At 56.2% G+C, this 23,449-nt stretch overlaps 1 protein-coding gene across 4 annotated transcripts in view; it reads right to left on the bottom strand.

The window, feature by feature from the left end:
• Positions 1-22,690, bottom strand: part of PPP1R9A (protein phosphatase 1 regulatory subunit 9A) — a 76,592-nt gene extending 53,902 nt beyond the window's left edge. For all 4 annotated transcript variants that reach the window (XM_043966137.1, XM_043966139.1, XM_043966140.1 and 1 more), the window contains exons 1-2: positions 22,552-22,690; positions 20,859-22,233 (exon numbers count right to left, since the gene is read on the bottom strand). In XM_043966137.1, the coding sequence (XP_043822072.1) occupies positions 20,859-22,055 (1,197 nt within the window). In that variant the 5' untranslated portion in view covers positions 22,056-22,233; positions 22,552-22,690. The remainder of the gene's footprint in view (positions 1-20,858; positions 22,234-22,551) is intronic.
• Positions 22,691-23,449: the final 759 nt, after the last annotated feature.

The raw sequence follows: 23,449 nt of genomic DNA, 5'->3' as shown, positions 1-23,449 counted from the left end.
TTCTCAATTCAATTCAGAAACAAGTTGGGCAAGGGATCAGGAGAAACTACACAAATACAAAGGGAAGGGCATTTGAATAACATGAGAGGATTCTGCCCCTTCAACCCTAGAAAAAGGAGGAAGGAAAGGAATAACAGCTCAGGATGCAGCCCAGGGGACCTGCCCTGTAAAGGAGCTTAACCCTGAAACGTATGGGACAAAAGATGTACATTCAATAATAGAGAGTTTTGGAGGCCGCTAGGTGGTGCAGTGGATAAAGCACTGGCCCTGGATTCAGGAGTTCCTGAGTTCAAATCCGGCCTTAGACACTTGACACTTACTGGCTGTGTGACCCTGGGCAAATCACTTAACCCCCATTGCCCCACAAAAAAAAAAAAAAAGATAATAGAGAGTTTGAAACACTTTTCAAAAGAAAATGAGTGAGACGGTTTGCTTCTGAACCCCCAACCCAGAAAACAACAACAGGGGACCCCAGAATGAGATCTCATTTTTCAATGAGCACACGGAGAAGAGCAAAGGCGGAAATCTGGGAGAAGGACCCAGTGGGCTGGAGACACCCTCTCTACAAGTGAATCCTTCCTACCAGTTTTTTGGATAAAAACAGCTGGGAAAACTGGGAGGCTGTCTGGCAGAAATTAAGGTTGGACCAATACCTGAGACCATATTTTACTACACCTCCTAAATCCATACAGGACCTTGATATTCACCCAATGAGAGACAGAGGCAAGTACAAATGGTCAGAGAGAAAACTTAGATACTTGAAACTGAAAAGCTTCTGTGTGGAAAAAAGTGCTACCCCTGCGGTAAGAAGAGAAGTGGTTAAACAGGAAAAGAAATGGTGCCAAATTTCTCTGATAAGGGTTTGGAATCCAAGATACATAAATGATTAATAGAGACATATGACTAAACCATTAGCCAATGGATAAGTGGTCAAAGAATATTAGCAAACACTTCTCAAAAGAAAAACTGCAAAGAATTCACATCCATGTGAATGCTCCGAACCCTAAATAATAAGAGAAATGCAAATCAAAACAACTGAGGTTTCACCTCACACCCCCAAGTTGGCAAAGATGTAAAAAAGTAGACACAGCACATGTTGGAGGGGTTGTGGAAGGATAAGCACATTAAAATGTTTTGCAAAGAAAATTGGGGGAGGCGGCTAGGTGGCACAGTGGATAGAGCACTGGGCCCTGGATTCAGGAGGACCTGAGTTCAAATCCGGCCTCAGACACTTGACACTTATTAGCTGTGTGACCCTGGGCAAGTCACTTAACCCCCATTGCCCCGCAAAAAAAAAAAAGAAAAAAGAAAAAAAAGAAACTTGGAATTGTACAGATAATGGGACAAAAATGCCCATACCCTTGTGTTATGGGCATAGCACGCCAGAAGTTTTCTGGGGTACATCTTGAAAAACTAAACCAAAGAACAGACACCTAAAGAGATAAGTGGAACCAGATCATGACTGAGCTAGCTCCTGGACCATCACCCTTCATTCCAGTCTCCCCCACCCCTGGGGAGATAAGATTAGGGAGGAGGAGAAAGATGGCTTGAGAGATCCTCAGCCACCCCTCACCCAATTCCCCCAGCCACCACCAGTGGGGGATGGTCCTCCCCCAATAAGGGAACTTTCCACAGTCAGATGATCACCTCCATCAGTCCTCTATAAAAGTATCTGCCTGTCTCCTGCTTGAGGAGATTGGTATCTCAGAGCCACGCTCTGTGCCATGCCTTCTCCCCATGAGAAGTCCAAGGATTTCTCTCTTGGTTTCCCTTCCCCAGCCCCTAGAGAAACTACTATCTTATTCTATTGGATTTGTGTGCAAGAGGGTGTGATTCTTTAAAGAGGAATTCCTAAGGACCCTAAACCCCAACCCCTACCCCAAACCCCCTACCCTATTTCCTCATAACATAACTGGCACCCAACGTCAAAGGGTACAGGAGATTCTTCTTTCCTCTTGGCACACAAAACCTGGAGGTTCTGGGTTTCTTTTCTCCCTCTCCCACCTGACTCAACCTCCTGTTTGAGTCATGGAGAGGTAGAGAGGGTCAGCTTTTGCGCAGCCAGCGTCTCCCTCCCTTGAGAAATAAGACATTGAGCAGAAGAAAGAACCCAAAGACTCCACGATGCCGACAGCAGCACTTTTTGTGAGCACTAAGAACAGGAAACAAGGACTGGGGAGAAGCTTAACAGCTCGTGGTGCGTGCATGGAGTGGGATATCACTGTTCTAGAAGGATGATGCTTGTGGTAAGGAGCCGATGCAGAGGCCGAGAAAAACGACACACAGAGAACCAAGAGAAAGAACAGCCAGGCCCCCAAAGCGACTGCGCCAAAAGTATAAGGATGGAGGCGAGGGCCCTCAACAGCAATCCTGCAGTGCTCTGGGGCTTTCTCAATGGATCCATCAGCTGTGCTGGCTTCTTTCCTCTGTCATCTCTGAGAGGGGAGAAAGAGAAACCATCCCCCAGCCACGCTTGGCATCGGGGTGAGCATCACACCATCATCAGGAACCCAATCTAGGTGCTTGGGCCGGCTGAAACCAAAAGCAGCTGCACAACTACAAAAGGAGGATGCCCAAGGCACTAAAGGACTGAATGAACCCAGCACCAGCCTACAGCGCAAACCCAGAACTATTTACTCCGAAAGGAGGGGGCGTTTTCTTCTGCTCTGTGGTCTGAGTCAGAACTGAGAGGACCACCTTCTCTGGTGACCTTTGAAGTTCCTAGTGATCCAGACCCTGGGAGCCCAGCAAAATTCACGCTGGACATCGGAAGCCACGAGTAGCTGAGCCTTTGGGAAAGCAGGCAACTCCCTGCCAATGTCTCCCTGTGGCCCAGTGGGCACTGGTCTAGTGAGGGAGATGACCACCAGCAGGCAGCCCAACTCAGTCCCCAAGAGTCCCAAGCAGTGACCTGGGAGAAGCGGACTCATCTCTCTGTCCTCCAACTTGCAAGCCGGCACTGTCCAAAGCGCAGGCAGCCAGAGAGCCTGATCCCCTGCTTTGCCCACGAACATCCTATCAGAGGCTTCCCTTTCCTTTCTTCATTTCAATTTTACCCTGCTCTGCCCCCAAAGAGAAGAACTGAAGCCATTATGTGTTGTATTTGAAAGCACATCGACTCTAGATTCTGGGGTCACAGGCTAGAATCTCACCCCTGATGCTAACCCCTTGTATGTCTCCCCCGGGCTCTGGAGCAGTTGGCCTCAGTACTCCAGGAGAACTGTGGATCTCCCAGAGGAGAAGCTCTGTAAGCAGCCTAGTCCTCCCCAGACACGTGTGGACCCCTGCCTGTCACTTGAGAGTCAGGCCCAGTTGTCTCTGTGGCTCCACTGTGGGGTGCTGACAGACACCTGGGAGTCAGAACCTCCGGGAGCCTTAACCATCCCCCAGGTCCCCCAGAGCTTCACCAAGGATGTCCTGAGAGCCCAGCAGTCCCTCAAGACTCTCCAGTTTCCTCAGGGTGTTCATGGGAATTCTTTGTATAGTCTAAAGCATTTTCAAATTTTAGCCCTATTTCCCTACTGCTCCTCATGTTTCCATGAGCAAGAAACAAGAACTTGCCTGCCAGGTCACCATTGCTCAGGAGCCACCATTGGAGCCACCATTGCTCAGGCCGGGCCCCACTGTCATCTCCAAAGCTTGACTCATCGGTGCTGCTCTCATAGCTGCGTGTGCCAACTCAGGCCAACCAGCACCCACTAGTGCCACAGCGCTGGGACTGTCTGCCCAGAGAAAATTCGGCAGGGCCCCAGCCCTCAAACCACCTCTCCCTCCTCATCAAGGATGTTCTGAGCAGCTCCAGTGGGCCCCTTGTCACTGGATCCCTGGGTATCTGAGCAGAGGGGAGTAAAAGAAAGGGAGGAGGAGGAGGCAGGTGATGAGAGCATTTTGTATCTGCTCCTGGAGGTGAGAAAAAACCACTGGGGGAATGTGGGGGGTGACGTGGGGTTTTGGAGTTACAGGCCCTGGAATGTCCAAAGTGCCCCGGCATACTCATGGCAACAGGAAACATAGGCCTTGGGATGCCCACTGGGGGGCACAGGCCTTGCAGCACCCACTGAGGCAGGGGCACAGGTCTTGGAGTACCCACTGGGGGGGCAGGGGCACAGGCCTTGGGGTACCCACGGGGGGGGGGGGCACAGCCCATAATGACAAGAAGCAAAAGCCCTAAGGTACCCGTGGTGATGACAACCTGGCCTCTGCTTCCCGAGAAAGGATCAAACCTTGCATTCACCAAAACCTTGGAGCTGAAAGGGCTCTTGGAGGTCTCTAAAACATGTGCCTAAGCAGGAACTGCTCAAAAAGCTCCAGCGATGGGGGCACTGAGCCTGCCTTCCTTAGCTGCCAGCCAGTCTTAACTCTGCGCTTTGGGACCAAGTTGTTCCTGATGTTGTTCGGTCATTTTCTTTCTTCTTTTTTTTTTTTTTTTTTCGGTAAGGCAATGGGGGTTAAGTGACTTGCCCAGGGTCACACAGCTAGTAAGTGTTAAGTGTCTGAGGCCGGATTTGAACTCAAGTACTGCTGACTCCAGGGCCGGTGCTCTCTCCACTGAGCCACCGAGCTGCCCCATGTTCGGTCATTTTCAATGGTGTCCAGCTCTTCCTGACCCCATGTGGGGTTTTCTTGACAGAGGCACTGGAGTAATTGGCCATTTCCTTCTCCAGCTTATTTGGCAGAAGAGGAAACTGAGGCAAATGGTTGTGACTTGGAGTTCAGGAAGATGAGTCCGCTCCGTGCACTATGGTGCTCCCTCGCTGTCCTCAGGACCAAGTAAGAGAAGCCAAATCACAGTCCTTAAAATGGTCCTGAGAATACTGGGACCTGGCTCTCACAGCCTTGCCTCTCCGGGGAAGCATCATCATCTGCTGAATGGCCAGGTACAACATGCCTGCTCCGCCCAAGACCACGGGGAGGATGCAGCCCCAAGACAAACAGTGGGAGCACCCACTTTTGCTATGCTGAGGCATCTGGCAGGTCCGCCTGCCGGTGACGTCCTCCATCCTGGACCCCCAAGAGGTGCCTGCCAGCGAGGCCATGTGACCTTGGGGGAGGGGCATTGTCCCCAAGCTCGTCCCCAGGCCACCAAAGGTGGCTACTGAGTAACCAAGAAAACCAGAGGCCAGATGGGCACTGAAGCTGGCAGGTGTGGATCTCGAGGAAGGAGAGGGGCCTGGGTCTTTAAGCAGAGGCCTCCTCTAGGGCCCCTTCCTGCTAAGACTCTGAACCTTCCCTGGGAGCCACAGCCACACCCTGAGCTGTCCTCCCTGGTCTTTTCATTCCAATCAGCCCCAGTGGCTTCTCCCTCCTCCCCAGCCCTTCCTAAGCCTAACCCTGAGCAGTCCCCCAAGTCTTTCCCCCAATACTCAGGGGCAAGCTGCGGTGCCTGTTAGGTAACACTGATCACTCCTCATTTGGCCTCCTTCTTGATGAGTGACCCACTGGGGCCAGGGTCTGTCCACACTGGGTCAAGCAGCCCACATCATCCAGGCCCTCCGGGCAGAAAGGCTCATGAGCTATGCAGGGAAAAACTGGACAGCTTGTGCCCAGCTGGGCCAGGGCCAGGGTGGAGGGCAGCCAGGCCCAGTGCTCAGCCTGGTCTCCCCCTCCTGGGCCTGGGCCTGGACCTGCTCTTCTCCCTGTCCACCAGGGTTTTTTTCCTTTTTCTTTTTTTTTAAAGTAATAAACATTTTTATTTATAGTTTGGGGTTCCAACTTTTATCCCTTCCCTCCCTGAGGTGGTAAGCAATTGGATATAGGTTATTCATTAACAATTATGTAAAACACGACCATATTAGTCATTTTCTATAAGAAAACTTGAATAAAAAAAAATTAAAGAATGTGAAAAACAGCAGGCTTCAGTCTGTTCCATCCATGTCAGTTCTTTTTCTGGAGGTGGGTAGTCTGCTCCATCATGAGTCCTTTGGGATTGTCTTGGATCCTTGTATGACTGAGAATAGTTAAGTGGTTCTTCACCCAACAACATGGCTGTCTCTGTGCACAGTGTTCTCCTGGTTCTGCTCACTTCCCTACACATCAGTTCATATGAGTCTCTCCAGGCCTTTCTAGAATCCTCCTGCTTATCATTTCTTATAGCACAAGAATATTCCATCCCCGCCATGTACCACAGCTTGTTGAGCCACTCCCCATGGATGGGCATCCCTTTGACTTCCAGTTCTTGGCCACCACAAAAGAGCTGCTATCAATGTCCTTGTACAAATGGGTCTTTTACTCTTTGGGGTTTGAACCCAGCAGGGGTATTGCTGGGTCAAAGGGCATGCGCAGTTCTGTAACCCTTTGGGCCTAGTTCCAGACTGCTCCCCAGAATGGTTCCAGCAGGCATTCTCCTCTTGTTTAGGCCTTGGGTCCCTTTTGCAGCAGTCTGGTGAGGCCAATCTCTTTTTAAGACCAAGGTTTACCGAGAAAACCAGTCTGACTGAAACGGGTAGAATCGTCTTCCCCAACAAAGCTCCGTGCTCCCCCAGTCCCACAGAGCCCTGGGGCTACCCTCTTGCCTCCTGATCTCAGGGCTCCTAGGAGCTCTATCATCGGCTCTATGCAGACACCTCCCCAGCCATCCTCTCCCTCCTTGGCTCTATCCTGTCCACTGGCCCAGAACAGAGCCCCAAAGGCAGCCCTGCCACCGCCAGTCCAAGAACCCCCTCCTGGGTCTGGAAGATGTACAGGTATGGATGTCTCCATCCTGACACTGAGAGCAGGAAGCATTCGCTAGCTGCGTGACTGAGCCCTCCAGTCTCTCTGTACCACATCTGTCCGCAAAGCCAAGGCATGGGAGGATCTGGCCATCAGGGTGAAAACTGAAGCTCCAGTTGGATGTATGATGGAAGGAAGGAGGCTCCTGAATCACCTGGGCTGGCGTGCAGCCTTCTCCACCCAAGGGATATCATCCATTCGGACTTCCGCCCGATCTCCCATGAGGCCATAGCGAATGCCAGGAAATTAATTATATTCATTAGGAAACCGGATTAATTTATGTTTAATTAATGCCTCTTGGATAAATGTTGCTGAAGGACATTCTCTTAAAATGAATCCATCCATTGGCTCCAATCAGTGTTTTTAGCTCTAAGCAAAAAAACGCCCCATAGATGATCTTCTGCCCCACTTCCTCCAAGTAAGTTTGCAGAGGCTCCTCCCAGGGCCCCAGAGAAGAGGGCCCCAAGGGGCCTCTGGGCACCTCCCACAAAGGAAGAAAAGGCAGCCAGACAAGGAAGTGAGGCACAGCAGGCCCCACCCACGCCCCCCCACCCTCCTCGGGAGCCAGGGGCCCAATTAAGTCCCCCTTAAAGCCACAGAAAGATGCCAGGACCTCACTGCCCCAGGGGGAGAAGAGTGATGTGTGCCACAGGGGTGTGTCTGAGTCCAGGACTTGGACACTCCAGAAATTACCTCCTCAGAGCAAGAAGGCAGGTCCAGGCCAGGGGTCCAGGCCAGGGGTTCAGGCCCTGAGCACCAGCTGAACGACTCCGGTGATGCCCTGGGCAAGGCCTCAGCTGGCCCCTCTCTAATGAGGGGCCCTGGCCCTGAGTCCCCACCCTTAGGGATTCTGCTTGTTTGCTTTGAGGGGAGAGGGGCCTGCAGATCACCTCATCCAGGACAAGGCCTCTATCCTCTGTCACTCTTCCCTGCACCCACAGCCAAGGACACAGACAAAAGTGCTCAAAGCATCCAGTTGAGGCCATGAAATGAAGGGGAGAGGAAGAAAGGAGGGGGAGAAAGGGGAGGAGAAGGGAGCTTTGGAGCAACCTATCACCATGACAGTCTCAGACCTTCCATAACATCAGAATTAACTACATCTTCTTTTTCATTGACCAAAAGCACAGGGAACAAGAGCGTGGAGGCACCGGCCCTGAGCTACACATCTGAACCACCCCTGGGCCAGAGCCTCCATCCCAGCTCCCCAGATGTGCCAGGGCTGTCCCCCAACCTGCTCACATCTGGGGCCCAGTGACCAGGGAGACCTGAGGCCCAAGCCCAACCCTGGCATGAGTCACGGCCCCTCATCTGCCTGATAGAGCTGATGACGAGGTGCGCCAGGGGACCCAGCACTGCCAGGATCCAGGCCCAGCTCCTTCCCAGCCACACCCTGAGCCTCTTCTCCTGCCATGAAGGCTGTCCAAGACAACTGCAGGGGCCAGAGAAGGCACATGGGCATGCAAAGCGTCCCCAAAGAAACACCTCCCCAAGGGAGTGGCCATGAAGGCTGGGGGGGGGGGGCAGGGAATACCCAGGCAGAAGCAGAGCCAGCAAGTCAGGCCTGGCAGAAAGGAGCCAAGCCTTCTGCCCCTTCCCTGAGCCACCGAGCGAGGACAGCAGTTTGTAGAAAAGCCTCTGAAAGGTCCCCATGGCTTCTGACAAAGCCCACTGACTCTGTCTTCAGAACAGGGAACCAGAGGCTGCCCTAAGAAGGCAGGGCCCCGGGGCCCTGGGTTCAGAACCTGCTCTGTATTAGTGCCTCAGTGGGACTGATCAGCCCCAGTCCAGATCGATAATGTGGCTTCCAGTTAGGATGTCACGAAGTGTGTCCTCAGGAGCCCAAGAGATCTTGCCTCAGATACTGACTAACTGGGTGACCCTGGGCAGGCCACTTCCCCTCTGCCTGCCTCAGTTTCTTCATCAATAAAGAAGGTGGGGGGCTGGTTCTCCAAGTCCTGCCTATAACCCAACATCGCTGTTCCTCTCTTTGCCCAAAAGCACCACCTCCACACATGCTGGGTACCCCATGAACAGGGTGCTAGCTTCTCCCCAGAGAAGAGCTCTCTGTGAACAGCTAAACAAATATGTCTCCCAGGGCCAGCATCACAGTATGAGAGGGAGAACACCCACACTTCCACAACTTGCCCCTCCCCAGATACCCCACCTGAGTGCTCGTGGCGAAACCCCCTGGAGAAGCCGAGGGCTGCCTCCCAGGGCAGCCCTCAGGTCCACAGGGGTCAGCAGAAGCCTCAAATGCAATCCCAGGCACCAGATGGCAGGAGGCTCTTGGAGAGCCGAATGAGACGTCACTCAGGTGATATGGCCGCAGATGGCATCTGAAGGGTGTGCAAGAGAAGTAGGGTGAGAGAAAGATCGATGCACATGGAGGCATAGAAAGGTATGCAGCTGACTGGAGCAGGCACCCCAGGCCACCACCTGCAGCTAGGTGGGATAGAAAGAACCTGGGGGCCACATCAGACTGTCCCTGCCAAGGAAGGGTCTCCCCTTGACTCCCAGCCTCAGCCCCCTTCCCCCTTCTACAGTCTCTGCTTTGGTCCGAGAGTCCTGTGTACCCCTACTCCCTTCCACCCTCCGGCCACCCGGATTTCCTACTGCCCCCACCCAGCTGGCCTCACTGCTTCCACGTGGTCTGGGTCTTCCACGGCCTGTGTGCTTCGGGAGGGGGAAGGGGAGATGTGGGATAGAGGGAGAGATGGAGGGAGGGAGAAGGGAAGGGGGGAGGAAGCAGAGATGGAGGGAGAGACAGAAAGGAGAGGGGAGGGAGAGGAAGGAGGGAGAAGGAAAGGGGGAGGAAGCAGAGAGGGAGGGAGAGACAGAGAAAGGAGGGGGGAGGAAGAAGAAAAAGGGAGAAGGGAAGAGGGAGGAAGCAGAAAGGGAGGGAGAGGAAGGAGGGAGAAGGGAAGGGGGGAGGAAGCAGAGAGGGAGGGAGAGACAGAGAAAGGAGGAGGGAGGGAGAGGAAAGAGGGAGAAGGGAAGGGGGGAGGAAGCAGAGGGGGAGGGAGAGGAAGGAGGGAGAAGGGAAGGGGGGAGGAAGCAGAGAGGGAGGGAGAGACAGAGAAAGGAGGGGGGAGGGAGAGGAAAAAGGGAGAAGGGAAGAGGGAGGAAGCAGAGAGGGAGGGAGAGGAAGGAGGGAGAAGGGAAGGGGGGAGGAAGCAGAGAGGGAGGGAGAGACAGAGAAAGGAGGAGGGAGGGAGAGGAAAGAGGGAGAAGGGAAGGGGGAGGAAGCAGAGAGGGAGGGAGAGGAAGGAGGGAGAAGGGAAGGGGGGAGGAAGCAGAGAGGGAGGGAGAGGAAGGAGGGAGAAAGGAAGGGGGGAGGAAGCAGAGAGGGAGGGAGAGGAAGGAGGGAGAAGGGAAGGGGGAGGAAGCAGAGAGGGAGGGAGAGGAAGGAGGGAGAAGGGAAGGGGGGAGGAAGCAGAGAGGGAGGGAGAGGAAGGAGGGAGAAGGGAAGGGGGAGGAAGCAGAGAGGGAGGGAGAGACAGAGAAAGGAGGAGGGAGGGAGAGGAAAGAGGAAGAAGGGAAGGGGAGGAAGCAGAGAGGGAGGGAGAGGAAGGAGGGAGAAGGGAAGGGGGAGGAAGCAGAGAGGGAGGGAGAGACAGAGAAAGGAGGAGGGAGGGAGAGGAAAGAGGGAGAAGGGAAGGGGAGGAAGCAGAGAGGGAGGGAGAGGAAGGAGGGAGAAGGGAAGGGGGAGGAAGCAGAGAGGGAGGGAGAGACAGAGAAAGGAGGGGGGAGGGAGAGTGGTAGGGAGAGGCAGAGAGGGCAGGGCCCAGGACCAGTGTAAGTCAAGGCTGCTGAATATTCCCAAACCAAGTCACTCAGTTACAAATCTGGGGCCCCTGACGCTGGCATGGACACACTGGCATGGACATGGCTCCTGCCTTGGATACATGTGTAGGCCCCACCCCCAGAGCCCTCAGGACATGGGAAAGAGGGAGGGGACACAGCCTCCCTGCATGTCTCTCTGTTCTCCCCAAACAAGTTTCCAAATTCAGAGCAATGCCCACCAACAACCCAGCCCTGGGAGGAGGGCTGGCACAGGGGGCACCAGAGAGGAAAGAACAGCTCCTGACAAGACCACAGAGCCCCACCATGAATGATGCCAACGCCCCTTTCCTGCTTCCAGAAGGCTGAACCAAAGTCACTTGGCTACATGAGGCCTAGGACCTGAGACCCACATCCTAGGCCTGTGGGGTGAGGCCTGGGAAGACCCTTCCAGCCCATTCAGATGAGGAGAGGCAATGGGACCGCCTTCAAGGACCGGGGAGAGGACAGTCCCACTGTCCTGGGCAGACCTTCACAGGCACATGAGCATGGTCCATCCTGGGTACCGTGGAGAAACTGGAGGACACCCGGGGGCCCCAAGGGCACCTCCTCAGAGGACTGGCTGAAGGAAAGGGGAGGCTCAGCCTCCTCTGCAGGCCCCAGAGGGCCCCGCCCTGATGTTAGCCAGAATTGCCCCAAGCCGATGGACCCCCCCACCGAGCTCACTGAGTGCCTCCTTTTCCTGCCTACCCTGCACCAGAATTCAGAGCACCCGCCTCTCCTGGAAGAAGCCAACGTCTAGGGCTGTCAGAAGCTGATCAAAGGCATCTGCTCCCCGCAGGACTCTTCAGAGGAAGAGAAAGGATGGGTGTTTGCAGACAAACCTCCTGAGCTGCCTGCTCCAGGCTAATTGCGCCTCTTCTCCTGGGGATTCCAGACAGACCCCACAGAGGTCCCACCTTGCCTAAGCTCTCCCCTCTCTCAGGTCCAGGGCCTCCCAGGCAGGGAGAAGGCCTCCCACAGACGACCAAAGCATCAATAGTGAGGTTGTGGGGTAAGGAGGGACACCAGGAGGCTCTTGGAAGCCCGGGGCAGGGGGATGACTCTGGGGGCTCCCCTGAGGTCAGGGGCCCATAAGGCGGCAGCCAATGGTTGTGGCTGAAAAGGACTCTCCAGAGCTCCCTTCCTGGGCTGATCCCTGGACAGCACCTGCCGCTCCCTCCCCAGCCCAGGTCTACACTGCAGAGTCACAGCCTGTCTGGGTGGCCTTCCTTCAGGCATGGGGGCCAGCAGCACCTCTGTAGGTAGATGTGGCCCCAACAACTTCCCTCACTCTCATACCAGACCCGACTGCATCTCCATTACTGCAGGGATACCCAGGGCCAATGACCTTTTGGTCCCCACAGAGCAATCCCTAAGGTCACATCACAGTCTGTGGCTGCTAAAGAGACCTGGGCATGAGGAAGATGGGCACCATGGCTGGGCTAGAAACTGGCCATGGCCAGCCCTGCCCCTACCGAAGAAAACAGCAACACAGATGGCAAACTGAAAAACCAAGAAAAAGGGGGCAAAGGAAAGGACCCCCCGCCATGGGAGGAAGTGGGGGAAGCAGAAACCAAGGACATGAGGGGGCAGAGCCGAGTGACTCTGGGTAAGGAGAATCTCAGGACAAAGCTGAGGAGCAGAGAACTCAGCCCCAGTGACCCCCGACAACCAGGGTCTACTGACTGTCAAAAAGGGAGGCTGTTGGAGCAACATTCCAGCCACTCACCTACTCAGGAATCCTCTGTGGCTCCCTATCATCTCTGGGGCTCCAGTCAGATTTACTTCCAGTCAATCCCTTCAAACCTTCATCTCTCCCACCTGAGGCTCCCCCGACACCCACCAAAAACCACATCTCCTCCCTCAAGACTCAGCCTGGTCACCAGCTCCACCCCATCCCTTCGTATAGACCACCCAAGGGCAGGAGACCCAGGGGTGCCAGAGCTCTGGGAGGGCTCTCAGGAATGGTCACTGCACTACAAGAAATAAGGAGAAACCAGAGAAGACTCCTGTGGTCTGATGCAGAGGGAAGTGGTAAAGACAAACATCTCTGCCAACCTTGAGAACCCTGAGCAGGGAAGGGGAGGGGAGGGGAGGCACTGCAGAAGAGACAGAGGAAGCCAGTGAGGACAGACAAGCAGTCATAGGTGAAAGCAAAGGGAGGTGCCAAGGACAGTTCCACATTGTCAGGTAAGATGCCTTTTTGTCCTATTCCATGCATGGAAAGCCTTTGCCAAGCCCAGAACCACAATCAATACCTTTAAAAAGACAAGAGAAAGAGAGCCAGCTCAGGACAGGCTCCAGCCCCCACTGACTGTGGTGGGACCAGGGCCCTCCAGATGATGCTGAGGAGAAAGGAGGGGGTCCCAAGGCCCAGGGCTGGCCTGGTCTGGCTGGGAAGGTCACATCTGTTCGGCCCCTGGGAGCTAGACTAGGAGTGTGGGGGAGGCACAGAGAGGCAGGAGGAGGCCTGAGGCCAGGCCAACCTTCGGAGACCCCAGGAGCTGTCCAAGGTGGAAGAGGCTCCCTATAAACATTGTGGTCCTTAAGGGCCCTTTTCGGGGATGGTTTAGACCCACTGGGGCACCCCAGAGTCAAGAGGCCCTAGTTCAAATTGAGCTTTAGACACTGACTAGAGTCATTGCACCAGAGTCAGCCTCGGTCCTCTCAACTGTAAAGTGAGGATACCATGCGGGTGGTGGTGAAGACCAAATGACCTTGATGCCTGCCACACAACAGGTGTTTAATAAATGCTTCTTCCCTTCCAATCCCCTAGGGGTCTCCAGACAACGTCAACATTATTGTCCTAATAGCTCTACTGCAGTAAGTACTGGTGGTCGAAGGAGCTCTTTGGAGAGGGGTCTCTGACTGCACTCCGAGGTCCCTTCCGTCCCACCGACAATGCCCCCGAGAGCACCCAATGAGCACAGGCTGGATGGGGCGGTGAATCCCGGGGGCTCCACTGGCAGGAGTCATTTCAGCTACAAGTCAAACTAGTGCCCTCCCAACAGCCATCACTGACAGCGAGCAAGCGAGCACCTGCTTTAGTCCTCTCATTCCAGACCCATTGAGGCGCAGGGAGGAAGTCACCTGCCAGAATCACCAACTCAAGTGTCCGAGACCAGATCTGGCCACAGATCTCCCTGACTCTCAGGCCAGCGGTCTGTCCCCCAAACCATAGTATAGCTCTGTCTGAGGAATCATCATTGCCACAATTAGGAAACTGAGGGAGAGAAAGAGACCAGTTGGCATTCAGAAATGGGACTCTCCTGTCTATGACTGACCCCCATTTTATGGATTAGCAAACTGAAATGCAAAGAGGAGGTTCTTCTCCTCCCCCGTGCATGCATGCGTATGCGTATGCGCACGCCGAGAAAGCATGATGCTCTGCAGGGATACAAAATGCTGGAACCCACACTGCTGGAAGGAACCCTTAAACCTGCACCAGAACCAAAGTCAAGCGTGGGGACCTCAGGGCCAAAGTGGGTGAGAACATGAGGAAGAACAAAGAAAGCCCCACCCCCAGAATGCCTGTGGGCGTGGCCCTCCCGAAGCCACCTCAGAGTCACTTCCCCCCACACCTCCAAGCACAGCACTTGCTAGGTACTTTGGGAGCTGACTCAGGACTGGGGTCGCGGGGACAAAAGATGGATGATTCTTGTCCAACTCATCTCTCTGAGACCTCGCTCACAGACCCTCCAATCAAGCCACCCTGTGTCTGTCCAGGGCTTGACCTGTAGCATCAGAGGCATCGGGAGAGATGAGTTCAAATCCAGCCTCAGACACTTCCTAGCTAAGTGTCCCTAGACCAGTCTGATTCTTTCTCATCCTTATCTTCCTTATCTGCAAAATGTGGACAACACGAACCCTTCCCCAGAGGGCTGTCATGAGGGGACCACAGGGCAGAATAGTGTGACAAGGACAAAGAAGAGAGAGGAGCCTGCCACCGTGTAAAGCCCACACACCAAGGAAAAAAGGCCCAAAGGGCATGCCACCTCCTAAGCGCTTCCCATACCCTGGTCTCACGACCCTGAGTGCTCCCATTTGACAGAGAAAAACTATGAGCCTCATGGCTTGCAAGGCTCCAAGGTGGGACAGACCCTGGATGTGCAGACACCAGACTCCCACTAGCAGCAACTCTCAGAGGAAGAAGAGACAAGTCATGGGGATGAGTAGGCCTGCTGTCTGCCCAGTTTACGCCACCTCCCCCCACATGACCCAACCTCCCCAGTTTTCTCAACTCTGACCAGTAAAGAAAGCTGCTGGGGATTCCCATGGGCACAAGTCGAAAAGCCCTGCTCAGGGTTCCAGGGTCAGGCCAGGAACAGACTCTGTCCCTGCTGGGGAAGGAGGCAAAGAGACAGGGACAAAGATGTGTCTGAGAAAGATGCAGAAGCATAAGGGGCCCATTGGCCTGAGCTGGGGCACTGCTCCTCAGGACCAAGAAAAGGGCACTTGCTGGGAGTCCCACAAACCTGACTGACCAAGAGGAGTCTGTCTGGGAGGGGGAGAAGTGGGAGAAGACAGAATGTGAAGGAGGGTGTGTGTGTGTGTGTGTGTGTGTGTGTGTGTGTGTGTGTGTGTGTGTGTGTGTGTGTGTGTGTATAGGGTGAGTGTGTATGTGAGTGTATGAGGTGAGTGTGTGTGAATGCGTATGAGTGCATATGTGTGACTGTGTGTTGGGGTGAGTGTGTATATTGTGTAGATATGTGTATGGGGTGTGTGTGAGTGTATGAGGTGAGTGTGTGTGAGTGCGTATGAGTGTGTATATGTGTGACTGTGTGTTGGGGTGTGTATATTGTATAGATATGTGCATGGGGTGAGTGTGAGTGAGTGGATATGGATAAGTGTATGTGACTGTGTACAGGGTGAGTATATACAGATGAGTGAATATTGTGTGGATATGTGTATATGGCAAGTATGAGTGAGTGAATGTGGATAAGTGTATTTGTGAGTGTGTCTATACATGTGTAAGAGTATGTTAGTATAAGTGGTGCAGTGGATAAACCACCAACCTTGGATTCAGGAGGACCTGAGTTCAAATCTGGCCTCAGACACTTGACACTTACTAGCTGTGTGACCCTGGGCAAGTCACTTAACCCCAACTGCCTCACCAAAAAAAAAAAAAAAAGAGTATATTAGTATGTGTGTGGGTGGATGTGTACATGGTGAGTGTACATGGGTGAGTATGTATGTGTGTGCACACCAAACCAAAGGGAGGGTGGTCATTTCTGGGAGACCCCATCCCAGAGGGAGCTAGCTAGCTGAACCACCCATGCTCCCAATGAGACTCAGGCACAAAGCCCCATGGGACTCTGGGAGGAATTGGGACTGCAGAGAGCCAGGCAGGGGTGTCTAGGTAACATTGTAATGAAGAGATACACTTGTGACAAGAGGTGGGGGGAATTACCTTGCTGGCATCGTGCACACCAGCCAAGAAGGGGGAGACCCACCAGTTCACAAGTGGGGACCCACCTACCCTTGGCTGGGGGTCCCACTGGACCGAGGCAGAAGACCTGACAGACACATGTGTGACGGGATGAAAAGATGGCGGCACACACAAGGACAATCTCGTGGCCCTGAAATGTGACTCTTGCCAATGGGGAGAAAGCAAAGGCTGGAGAGGCAGGGAGGAGAACCTGGGAAGTGAGAGCCAGCCATGGTAGGCGGGGTGCTCTGACCACTGGGAGAACAGCCCCAATTCTGCAGGGGCCGGGAAAGATGACCACATCATCTGCCAAAAGAGTCAAAAATAAGGAAGCAGCGCCCCCGCCCCTCACAGTGACCTCCAGGCCCTTGAATGCCAGCTCAGCCACTCACCCAAGATTTAAAAGAGCAAAGAGAACGGATCCTGACTCTGATCACCAGGAAAAGATCATTATGGGCAAATCTAATAATTCACTGAGATGAATCTAATAAGTCAATGAAGATAAATGTTAAGTCTTTCACTTGGGACCAAAAAACCATCCTCACAAGGGCAGGTATCTGAATAAGATCTGAAAGTCTGAGTGGACTGCAAGCTCCACAGAAGTCCGCAGTGGGACCCGGCAGCTCAGACACTGAGGGGAGGGCCCCACCTGGGAGGCTGGAAATCAGTTTGTCAATGAGCGTGCCACGTCGGCTCTGTGCCAGGTCCTGTTGTCCTGTCATGTCCGGCTCCTCACAAGCCTATTTGGACTGAGGAAACAGTGTGGTAGATAGAGAACTGGGCCTGGACTCAGGAAGATTCCTCCACTTCAAATCCAGCCTCAGACACTGGCTGTGGGATCCTGGACAAGGCATTTGACCCCATCTGCCTCACTTTCCTCATCTGTCAAATGAGCTAGAGAAGGAAATGGCCAAGCACTCCAGGATCTCTGCCAAGAAAAGCCCAAATGGGGTCACGCCTGAAATGCCTCAACAACAACAAGGAGGCTGGCAGAGGGGAATCAGCCATGGCGGGCCTGGAAACCTCCCACAGTGGAGGTTCTGGGAGGACGGCGACAGACAGGGGGAGGCGGAAGGGCACTTCTGTGGGCTGAATTCCAGGGCCGGGGTGAGGCTTCAAGGATGGGCCTCTTCACTTGTCCATAGAGGCGTCATATTTCACATTTCCAAGGCATGTTCAAACCCTCTTTCTCTGCCCCTTCATTCTTGGTATGCGTCTTTATTTACCTGTGGTCCCAGGCTCAGGCTACCGGCCAGGCTACCGGCCCTCTCCTTGGAGGAACCTGGTAAAATACCCCCATTAGGAGGCCCGCTGAGGACAGGCCCGTCCTCTTCCTTTGGCTTAGTAAGCACCTGCTACCTGCTCACAGGCAAGGGAGGGCCAGCTGCCACCAAGCTAGAATACACCACAGGCCTCAGTACCCCCAGGCCTCACAGCAAGAGCGGATACCCCTGCCTGCCCGACGTGCTCCAAAAAATATTTTAACAAGAAGCTCCCGCGTGTTTTCCCTCTAAGGCTGAGCTGATTCACACGATAGTGTCATGTGGAAGAGGAGACCAGGGGCAGCTAGGTGGTGCAGTGGATAAGGCACTAGCCTTGGATTCAGGAGGACCTGAATTCAAACGCAGCCTCAGACACTTACTAGCTGTGTGACCCTGGGCAAGTCACTTAACCCCCATTGCCCTGGGGGGGGGGGAAGGAAGAGGAGACCAGGTCCCCTCCTAACAGGGCAGGACAGCCAAGCTCAGCAGCATGGGAGAGGAGACCAGCAGCAGCACCCAGAGAGCCCTGGGGGCTCATGGAGCACTGAGCCAGGAGAGGAGCCTGGCCTGATGGGCCAACCCCCCCAAACTCCCCCCGCCCCGGCCCTGCCTCTGCTCCAGCAGCTGCTCACAAATACCGCAGTGGACCTGGGGGAGGTGGGTGCTTTCCCCCAGGGTTGGGGGACCTGGGTCAGGACCTGGGGAAGCTCGGGGTCCTGAGGAGAGGGGAGGAAGGCTGCACTCCCAGAACTGTCCAGCGTAGATGGGGCTGCTCTAGGAAGGCACAATTTAGGCGCCCTCCCCCACAGACTGGCCAGCCAAGATCAAAAGAACCCACCTGGGGCTTCTGGCCTTGGGCGTGTCTATCTACACCCCAGAAACTGCTGGCAAGTCCCAGGAACTTCCCAGACCAAAGTGTTCCTCCCTGGCCACTCCCCACCCCCAGGTGCAGTTTTTCCATTAGAATGAAGCACCCCAGGGCTCTTGTCCAGCTTCCTTTAGTAAGCTCCTTAGCACTGAGCTTGGCCCAAATTGGGGCAAAGGATAGAGCCAATAGGGCCTGCAGTCAGGAAGAGCTGAGTTCAAATCCAGCCTCAGACACTTACAAGCTATATGACCCTGGGCAAGTCACTTAACCTTGTTTGCCTCAGTTTCCTCACCTGTAAAATGAGCTGGAGACGGAAATGGCCAACCACTCCAGCATCTTAGCCAAGAAAACCCCAAATGGGGTCATAAAGAGTCAGAAACTACTGAAAACAACTGAAGGTGGCACAAAATAAGCCCAAGATAGTTTTTATTCATTCATTTAATCCTGAATGCTTAAAAGCCTCCATGCCAGCAAGAGGATGCCAATAACCTAGGGGTTGGGGGAGGGGCCTGCTAGCAGCAGGAAGTTAGAGCGATGATGACCCTCCGGAAGACCCAGAACCAAGGCAAGGAGGCAGCCAGGGACAGCAGCTTCCAAACTGGCTTTTTGGAGGAAAACACAAGTGGGGGAGGGAGGAACAAAAACTGCTGTCAGTCACCAAAGGAGACTTGGAAGGGGGCGGGGAGAGGGGGGCAGGGGAGAGGGGCCAAGGGGTCCCACTGGCGTCCCCAGAGAAGCTTCAGAGATGAAAGCAGAAGTGACTGATAAAGCCAAGGGCTTGGGTGGCCATGGGCCACCCCCTCATCACCCCAACAAACCTTCCCCCCCAGTGCACAGGAGGAATTCCACCAATGGTCATTCCAAGAGGAGTAAAAGCCACAGGGACCCTAAATTCTAAGGCGGTGAAGCTTCTCTCCTTCACCCTTTCCTTCTTTCTTTCTGAGGGATGGGGAAAGGTGAGAGGAAGCAAGGAAAAGACAAATCAAAGCTGATAGGGGGTAAGCACCTTAGGCCTTTATCCTTAAAGAGAGGGACTCCAGGATCATCCTCAGGGAAACAGCTGAGCCCCAGTTTTCAAAAGCAAACAAAAGACCCAACTCAAACGAACTAGTCCATCCTGAGGGCATCAATAGGGGCCCATGTGATGGGGGTTAAGGTGGAGGACTCTGCATGAAGTGGGGGGGCCTGGTGTGAAGAGGTCGTGGTGGAGAGACCTGGTGTGAAGCAGAGCCCGGTGAGGGAAAAGGGCCCTGGTGGAGGCCTGGTGTGAAGGGGGCCCAGGTGTGAAGTGCGGTCTGGTGTGAAGAGGGAGCCCTGGTGGGGGAAAAGGGCCCTAGTGGAGGCCTGGTGTGAAGGGGGCCTTGGTGTGAAGTGGAGTCTGGCGTGAAGAGGGAGCCCTGGTGGGGGGAAAGGGCCCTGGTAGAGGCCTGGTGTGAAGGGGGCCTTGGTGTGAAGTGGAATCTGGTGTGAAGAGGGAGCCCTGGTAGGGGGAAAGGGCCCTGCTGCGAAGCGGGGTCTGGTGTAAAGGGGGGCCCACACTCACCTCTTGCCCCCTCATGGCTGTCCTACTCCCTACTCTGGGATTTCTCCAGGTCTCCCACACGGAGCACCTTCCTTTTTATTAGCCATTTTCTGTGTTAGATTTCAAGTTCCTTGAAGGCAAGAGACCCCACACACACTTTTCTAGTCCTTCTCTGGAAGGCTCTGAGCTTTCCACCCAAAGGCTTGTCACACGGGTGTGGATGAAACCGCAGCTAACCTGAGCTTTAGGGTGAGAAAGCTGTGAGGTCAAGGGCACATCTCGGTGGGGGACCTCCAAGAGCCCTTTGCCAGGGAGGTCACGTGGAAGCAAGTCTCTGGCCCCTCGTGCCCAAGAAGAGAAGGACCCGGAAGCCATGCTTGTCCTGGACAGGCCTGTCTGTCCCTGCCCAGGGAGGGCCCCTGCAGAGAGCTGGGACAACACAAGCCTGAGGCCTCTGCAGAGGAGATGGCAGCATCCCCAAACTGGGCCCACAACGTAGCAGGGGCAGAGACCCTGCTCAAGAGGCTGAGGCCAAAGGCCTGGAGGCAGCTATGACTGATAAACAAGGGGGGCAGGCCTCTCCATCAAGCAAGCCACAAACCCTAACTACGTGCCAGGCCCTGAATGTGGCCAGTCTGGGATTCCTGCGGGCACAAGCCTGGCACAAGTGTGACAGCACAGGGAGAAGCCAAGGGGACACCAGTGTGTGCCCATACCCACAACAGGGACCCTTGGGACCTCGGCTTCCCATTTCTAAAGGGCACCTGCAGGAGGCTCCAGGCTCCTGGAGAAATCAGGGATGAAACAAAAAGCGGATCAAGTTGGTAGAAGACCATCAGCATCGGCCACCAGAGCGGGGCTGGTGTGTCACCCGTCCCCCCGCCCCCCCAGCCAAGCCTGGGGAGATACCTGAGCCAGGCCACTCCTTATCAGCCCCCAAACCAGGCCCCCTCCCGGAAGGGACACCCCAAAGGGCAGACCCACCCGTGGGAAAACAGTCCAAAGACCCTTGCAGGGGCTGTCATCCTTAGGCTCGAGGCAGATGGGCCCCTGCCAGTGCCTTCCTCAGCCCATCCCTTCAAACACCCACATCCTCCTCAGCAGTGGGCAGCTGGGGCACCTGCCCCAGGGCTCACCACTGTCACAGCCAGAAGCCTGCCTCACAGGCCCCAAGGCAGAGCAGGCCACCAGCCCCAGGAGCCAGCCTCAGCCCCCACAGGCCACTCAGGGCGGCCACAGACTCACCTTGATGGGCGCCCGGCTGAACTGGATCTTGCGACTGGCTGGGATGTCCTCTTCCTCCGGCAAGCCGCTGATTTCCAGGTAGTCCCTGCTGGGCTGGTATTCCTGGGTCTCATCACTGTCGTCCTGGTCGGTGCCTGCCTCTCCCCAGTCTGAATTATACCTGGATCGCACCCGGTAGATGTTGTAGTCCGTGTGCATGTAGACGTGGGCGCTGTGGTCAGAGGCCTCCTCTGTGCCAGGGGCATCCCCGGTGCTGACAGCCCCTGCCAGGGCGGCCCCAGGGTGTTTGGGGGCCTCAGGCTCTGAGGGGGCAGCCTGGCCAACCGGCAGCTCATCAGGGGCTGCTCTGGCAGCATCTTCCTGCACAGACCCCTCCAGGCTTCTCCTTGGCTGGGGAGGAGTTGGTGCCTCAGCCTCCCGCTGGCCTCCCACCTCTGAGGACCCGGGGGCTACCTCCTCCAGGCCCCCACCTTCGGCCTCAACCCCGCGGGGCTCTGAAGAGCCCCAGGAGTCGGGCTCCCTGACAGGGCTGGGGGCCTCGGTGCAGGTCCCCGAGAACTCCTCGTGGTTCTCAGTGAGGGGGTCCGAGTTCTCAAAGACAGCGCTGAGCTGGCTCACGGTGGGGGACACGGCCTCAGGCCGAGAACTGAGGCTGTCCAGGGAGTCGGTGCTGCCCCGGTTGGACTTGGCTCCGGGCCAATCGTCGGGCCCCTCGGGCCCAGGCCGCTCGGCCTGGGGCGAGCGCCGGCTGTTCCTCTCAAACATGCGGCGGGTCTCAGAGAACTTGGAAAAGGACGGGCCATCGTGCAGGGTATCGAACCTGCTGATGCGCTCTGACACGGACGACTCCAGCTTCAGCACGCAGCCCGCCGCCCTCTCCAGCAGCTCCTTGGGCCGCCCCCGCCGGGGCGGGGAGGGGGGCGCCCCCTTGGCCCTGGCCTTGGGGGGGGCGGCCGCCGGCTCGCTGGGCTCCATGCCCATCTGCATGAAGAGGTTCTTGATCCTGTTGACGTTGGAGCCATATTTCCTGCCCCTGCTCTGCTGGGAGCCCTCGCCCTCCTTGGCCTTGGGGTCCCCCTCGGCCTTAGGCTTGTCAAAGGCGCTCTTGAGAGCCTGGAATTCCGTGCGGTAGGCATTCCGGTGTGGGGAGGCGCTCCGCAGGGTGCTCCGCTCCCCGGAGGGCTCCGTTTTCATCATGTTGACATGAGGGCTGCAAAGCCCGCGGGCATGGCCAGGCACAGTGGGGTTGGTGTCCGGGCAGCCCCGGTCAGGGGCCCACGATCGCTGCGGCCGGGGGTGCTGCTGTTGCTGCCGCTGCTGCTGCTGCCACTGCTGCTGCTGCTGCTGCTGCTATAGGGCCGCCCACGAGGCTCATCTGCAACAGACAAGGGGGGGGGGCTGGAGTCACGGCCCAGAAAGCGGGGCGCGGGGCCCCCCCCCCACTACCCCCACAAGGAGGGCCCCCGCCTCCCCCTCCCTTCCCCACGCGCGCGCGCGCGCGCACACACACACACACACACACACACACACACACACACACACACGGGCACACATGTGGAAGGCAGTGCACCCCTCCCCCGCGCAGACACCCAGAGGCGCGGGGATGGGGGGATCTCTGAGCGCCCCCTCCCCCACGCGTGGGTCCGAGCCCTCCCCTGCCCCTCCCCCCGCATGCGGGCACGCGCACACCCACCTGCGCCCGCGCCCCGCGGCCTCCCAGGGCCGGAGCCTCCTTCGCAACCTCCGAGTCCTCAGTCCGGTCAGAAGAACCACGTCCTTCCTCCACGTCCTTTCTTCCCCCTCCTCCTCCTCCTCCTCCTCTTCCTCCTCCTCCTCCTCTTCCTCTCCTCCTTCTCCCTCTCCTCCTCCTCCTCCTCCTCCTCCTCCTCCTCAGCTGCGGCCTCCGCCCCCCGTGCGCGCGCACTGGAGACGCCGCGCGTGACCCCGGCCCGCACCCGCGCGCGCACGCGCGGCGCCTTCCTACGTGGGGAGAGGGGGAATGGCGCGGGGTGAGGGGGCGGGGCCTGGGCGGGGCGAAGCCAGAGGAGGCGGGGCCATGCGAGCCGGTTTGGGGGGGGGGCTGTCGGGGCGCCTCCAGACAGCCCGGATGGTCCCTGGTCCCGGGGGGACCCCTCTGCCCCCCGAAGTCCACACCGCCGGGGAGGGCCCTAGGGCTGGGATGGGAACCTGAAGACGCGCCGAGCCCTGGAGGGGAGCAGAGCCGAGGGGGCCCAGACAGCTGGGAAGGACTTCGGGACAGCCCCCCACACACACTATCCCCTCACTCAGCGGCCCGGCCCCTGCCTCCTGCCCGAGAAGTGGGGGACCCAGGAAACCCAATGAGGCGTCCGGGGGCACTGGGGGGCCGGGGTTTGGCTTCGGCTTCTCTTCTGGGGCGGGGAAGGGAGACAAAGGCAGTTTTTGTTCATTGAAAAAAAAATGATCAAACAAAACCAATGTGTTTGGCGTGACTTCATGTGTGCGCTGGAGGGGGGACTTCTCGCCTTCTCAACGGGGGGGGGAGGGGGGATAGGAGGGGGCGCGAGGGAAGGGGAGGGCGGGGGGGGGGCCCGAAAGGAGGGAGAGAATTT

Source organism: Dromiciops gliroides, chromosome 5 (genome assembly GCF_019393635.1).
Source record: "Dromiciops gliroides isolate mDroGli1 chromosome 5, mDroGli1.pri, whole genome shotgun sequence".
NCBI lineage: Eukaryota > Metazoa > Chordata > Mammalia > Microbiotheria > Microbiotheriidae > Dromiciops > Dromiciops gliroides.
Note: the sequence above shows the minus strand (reverse complement) of the source record. Positions and strands in the feature narration are given on the sequence as shown.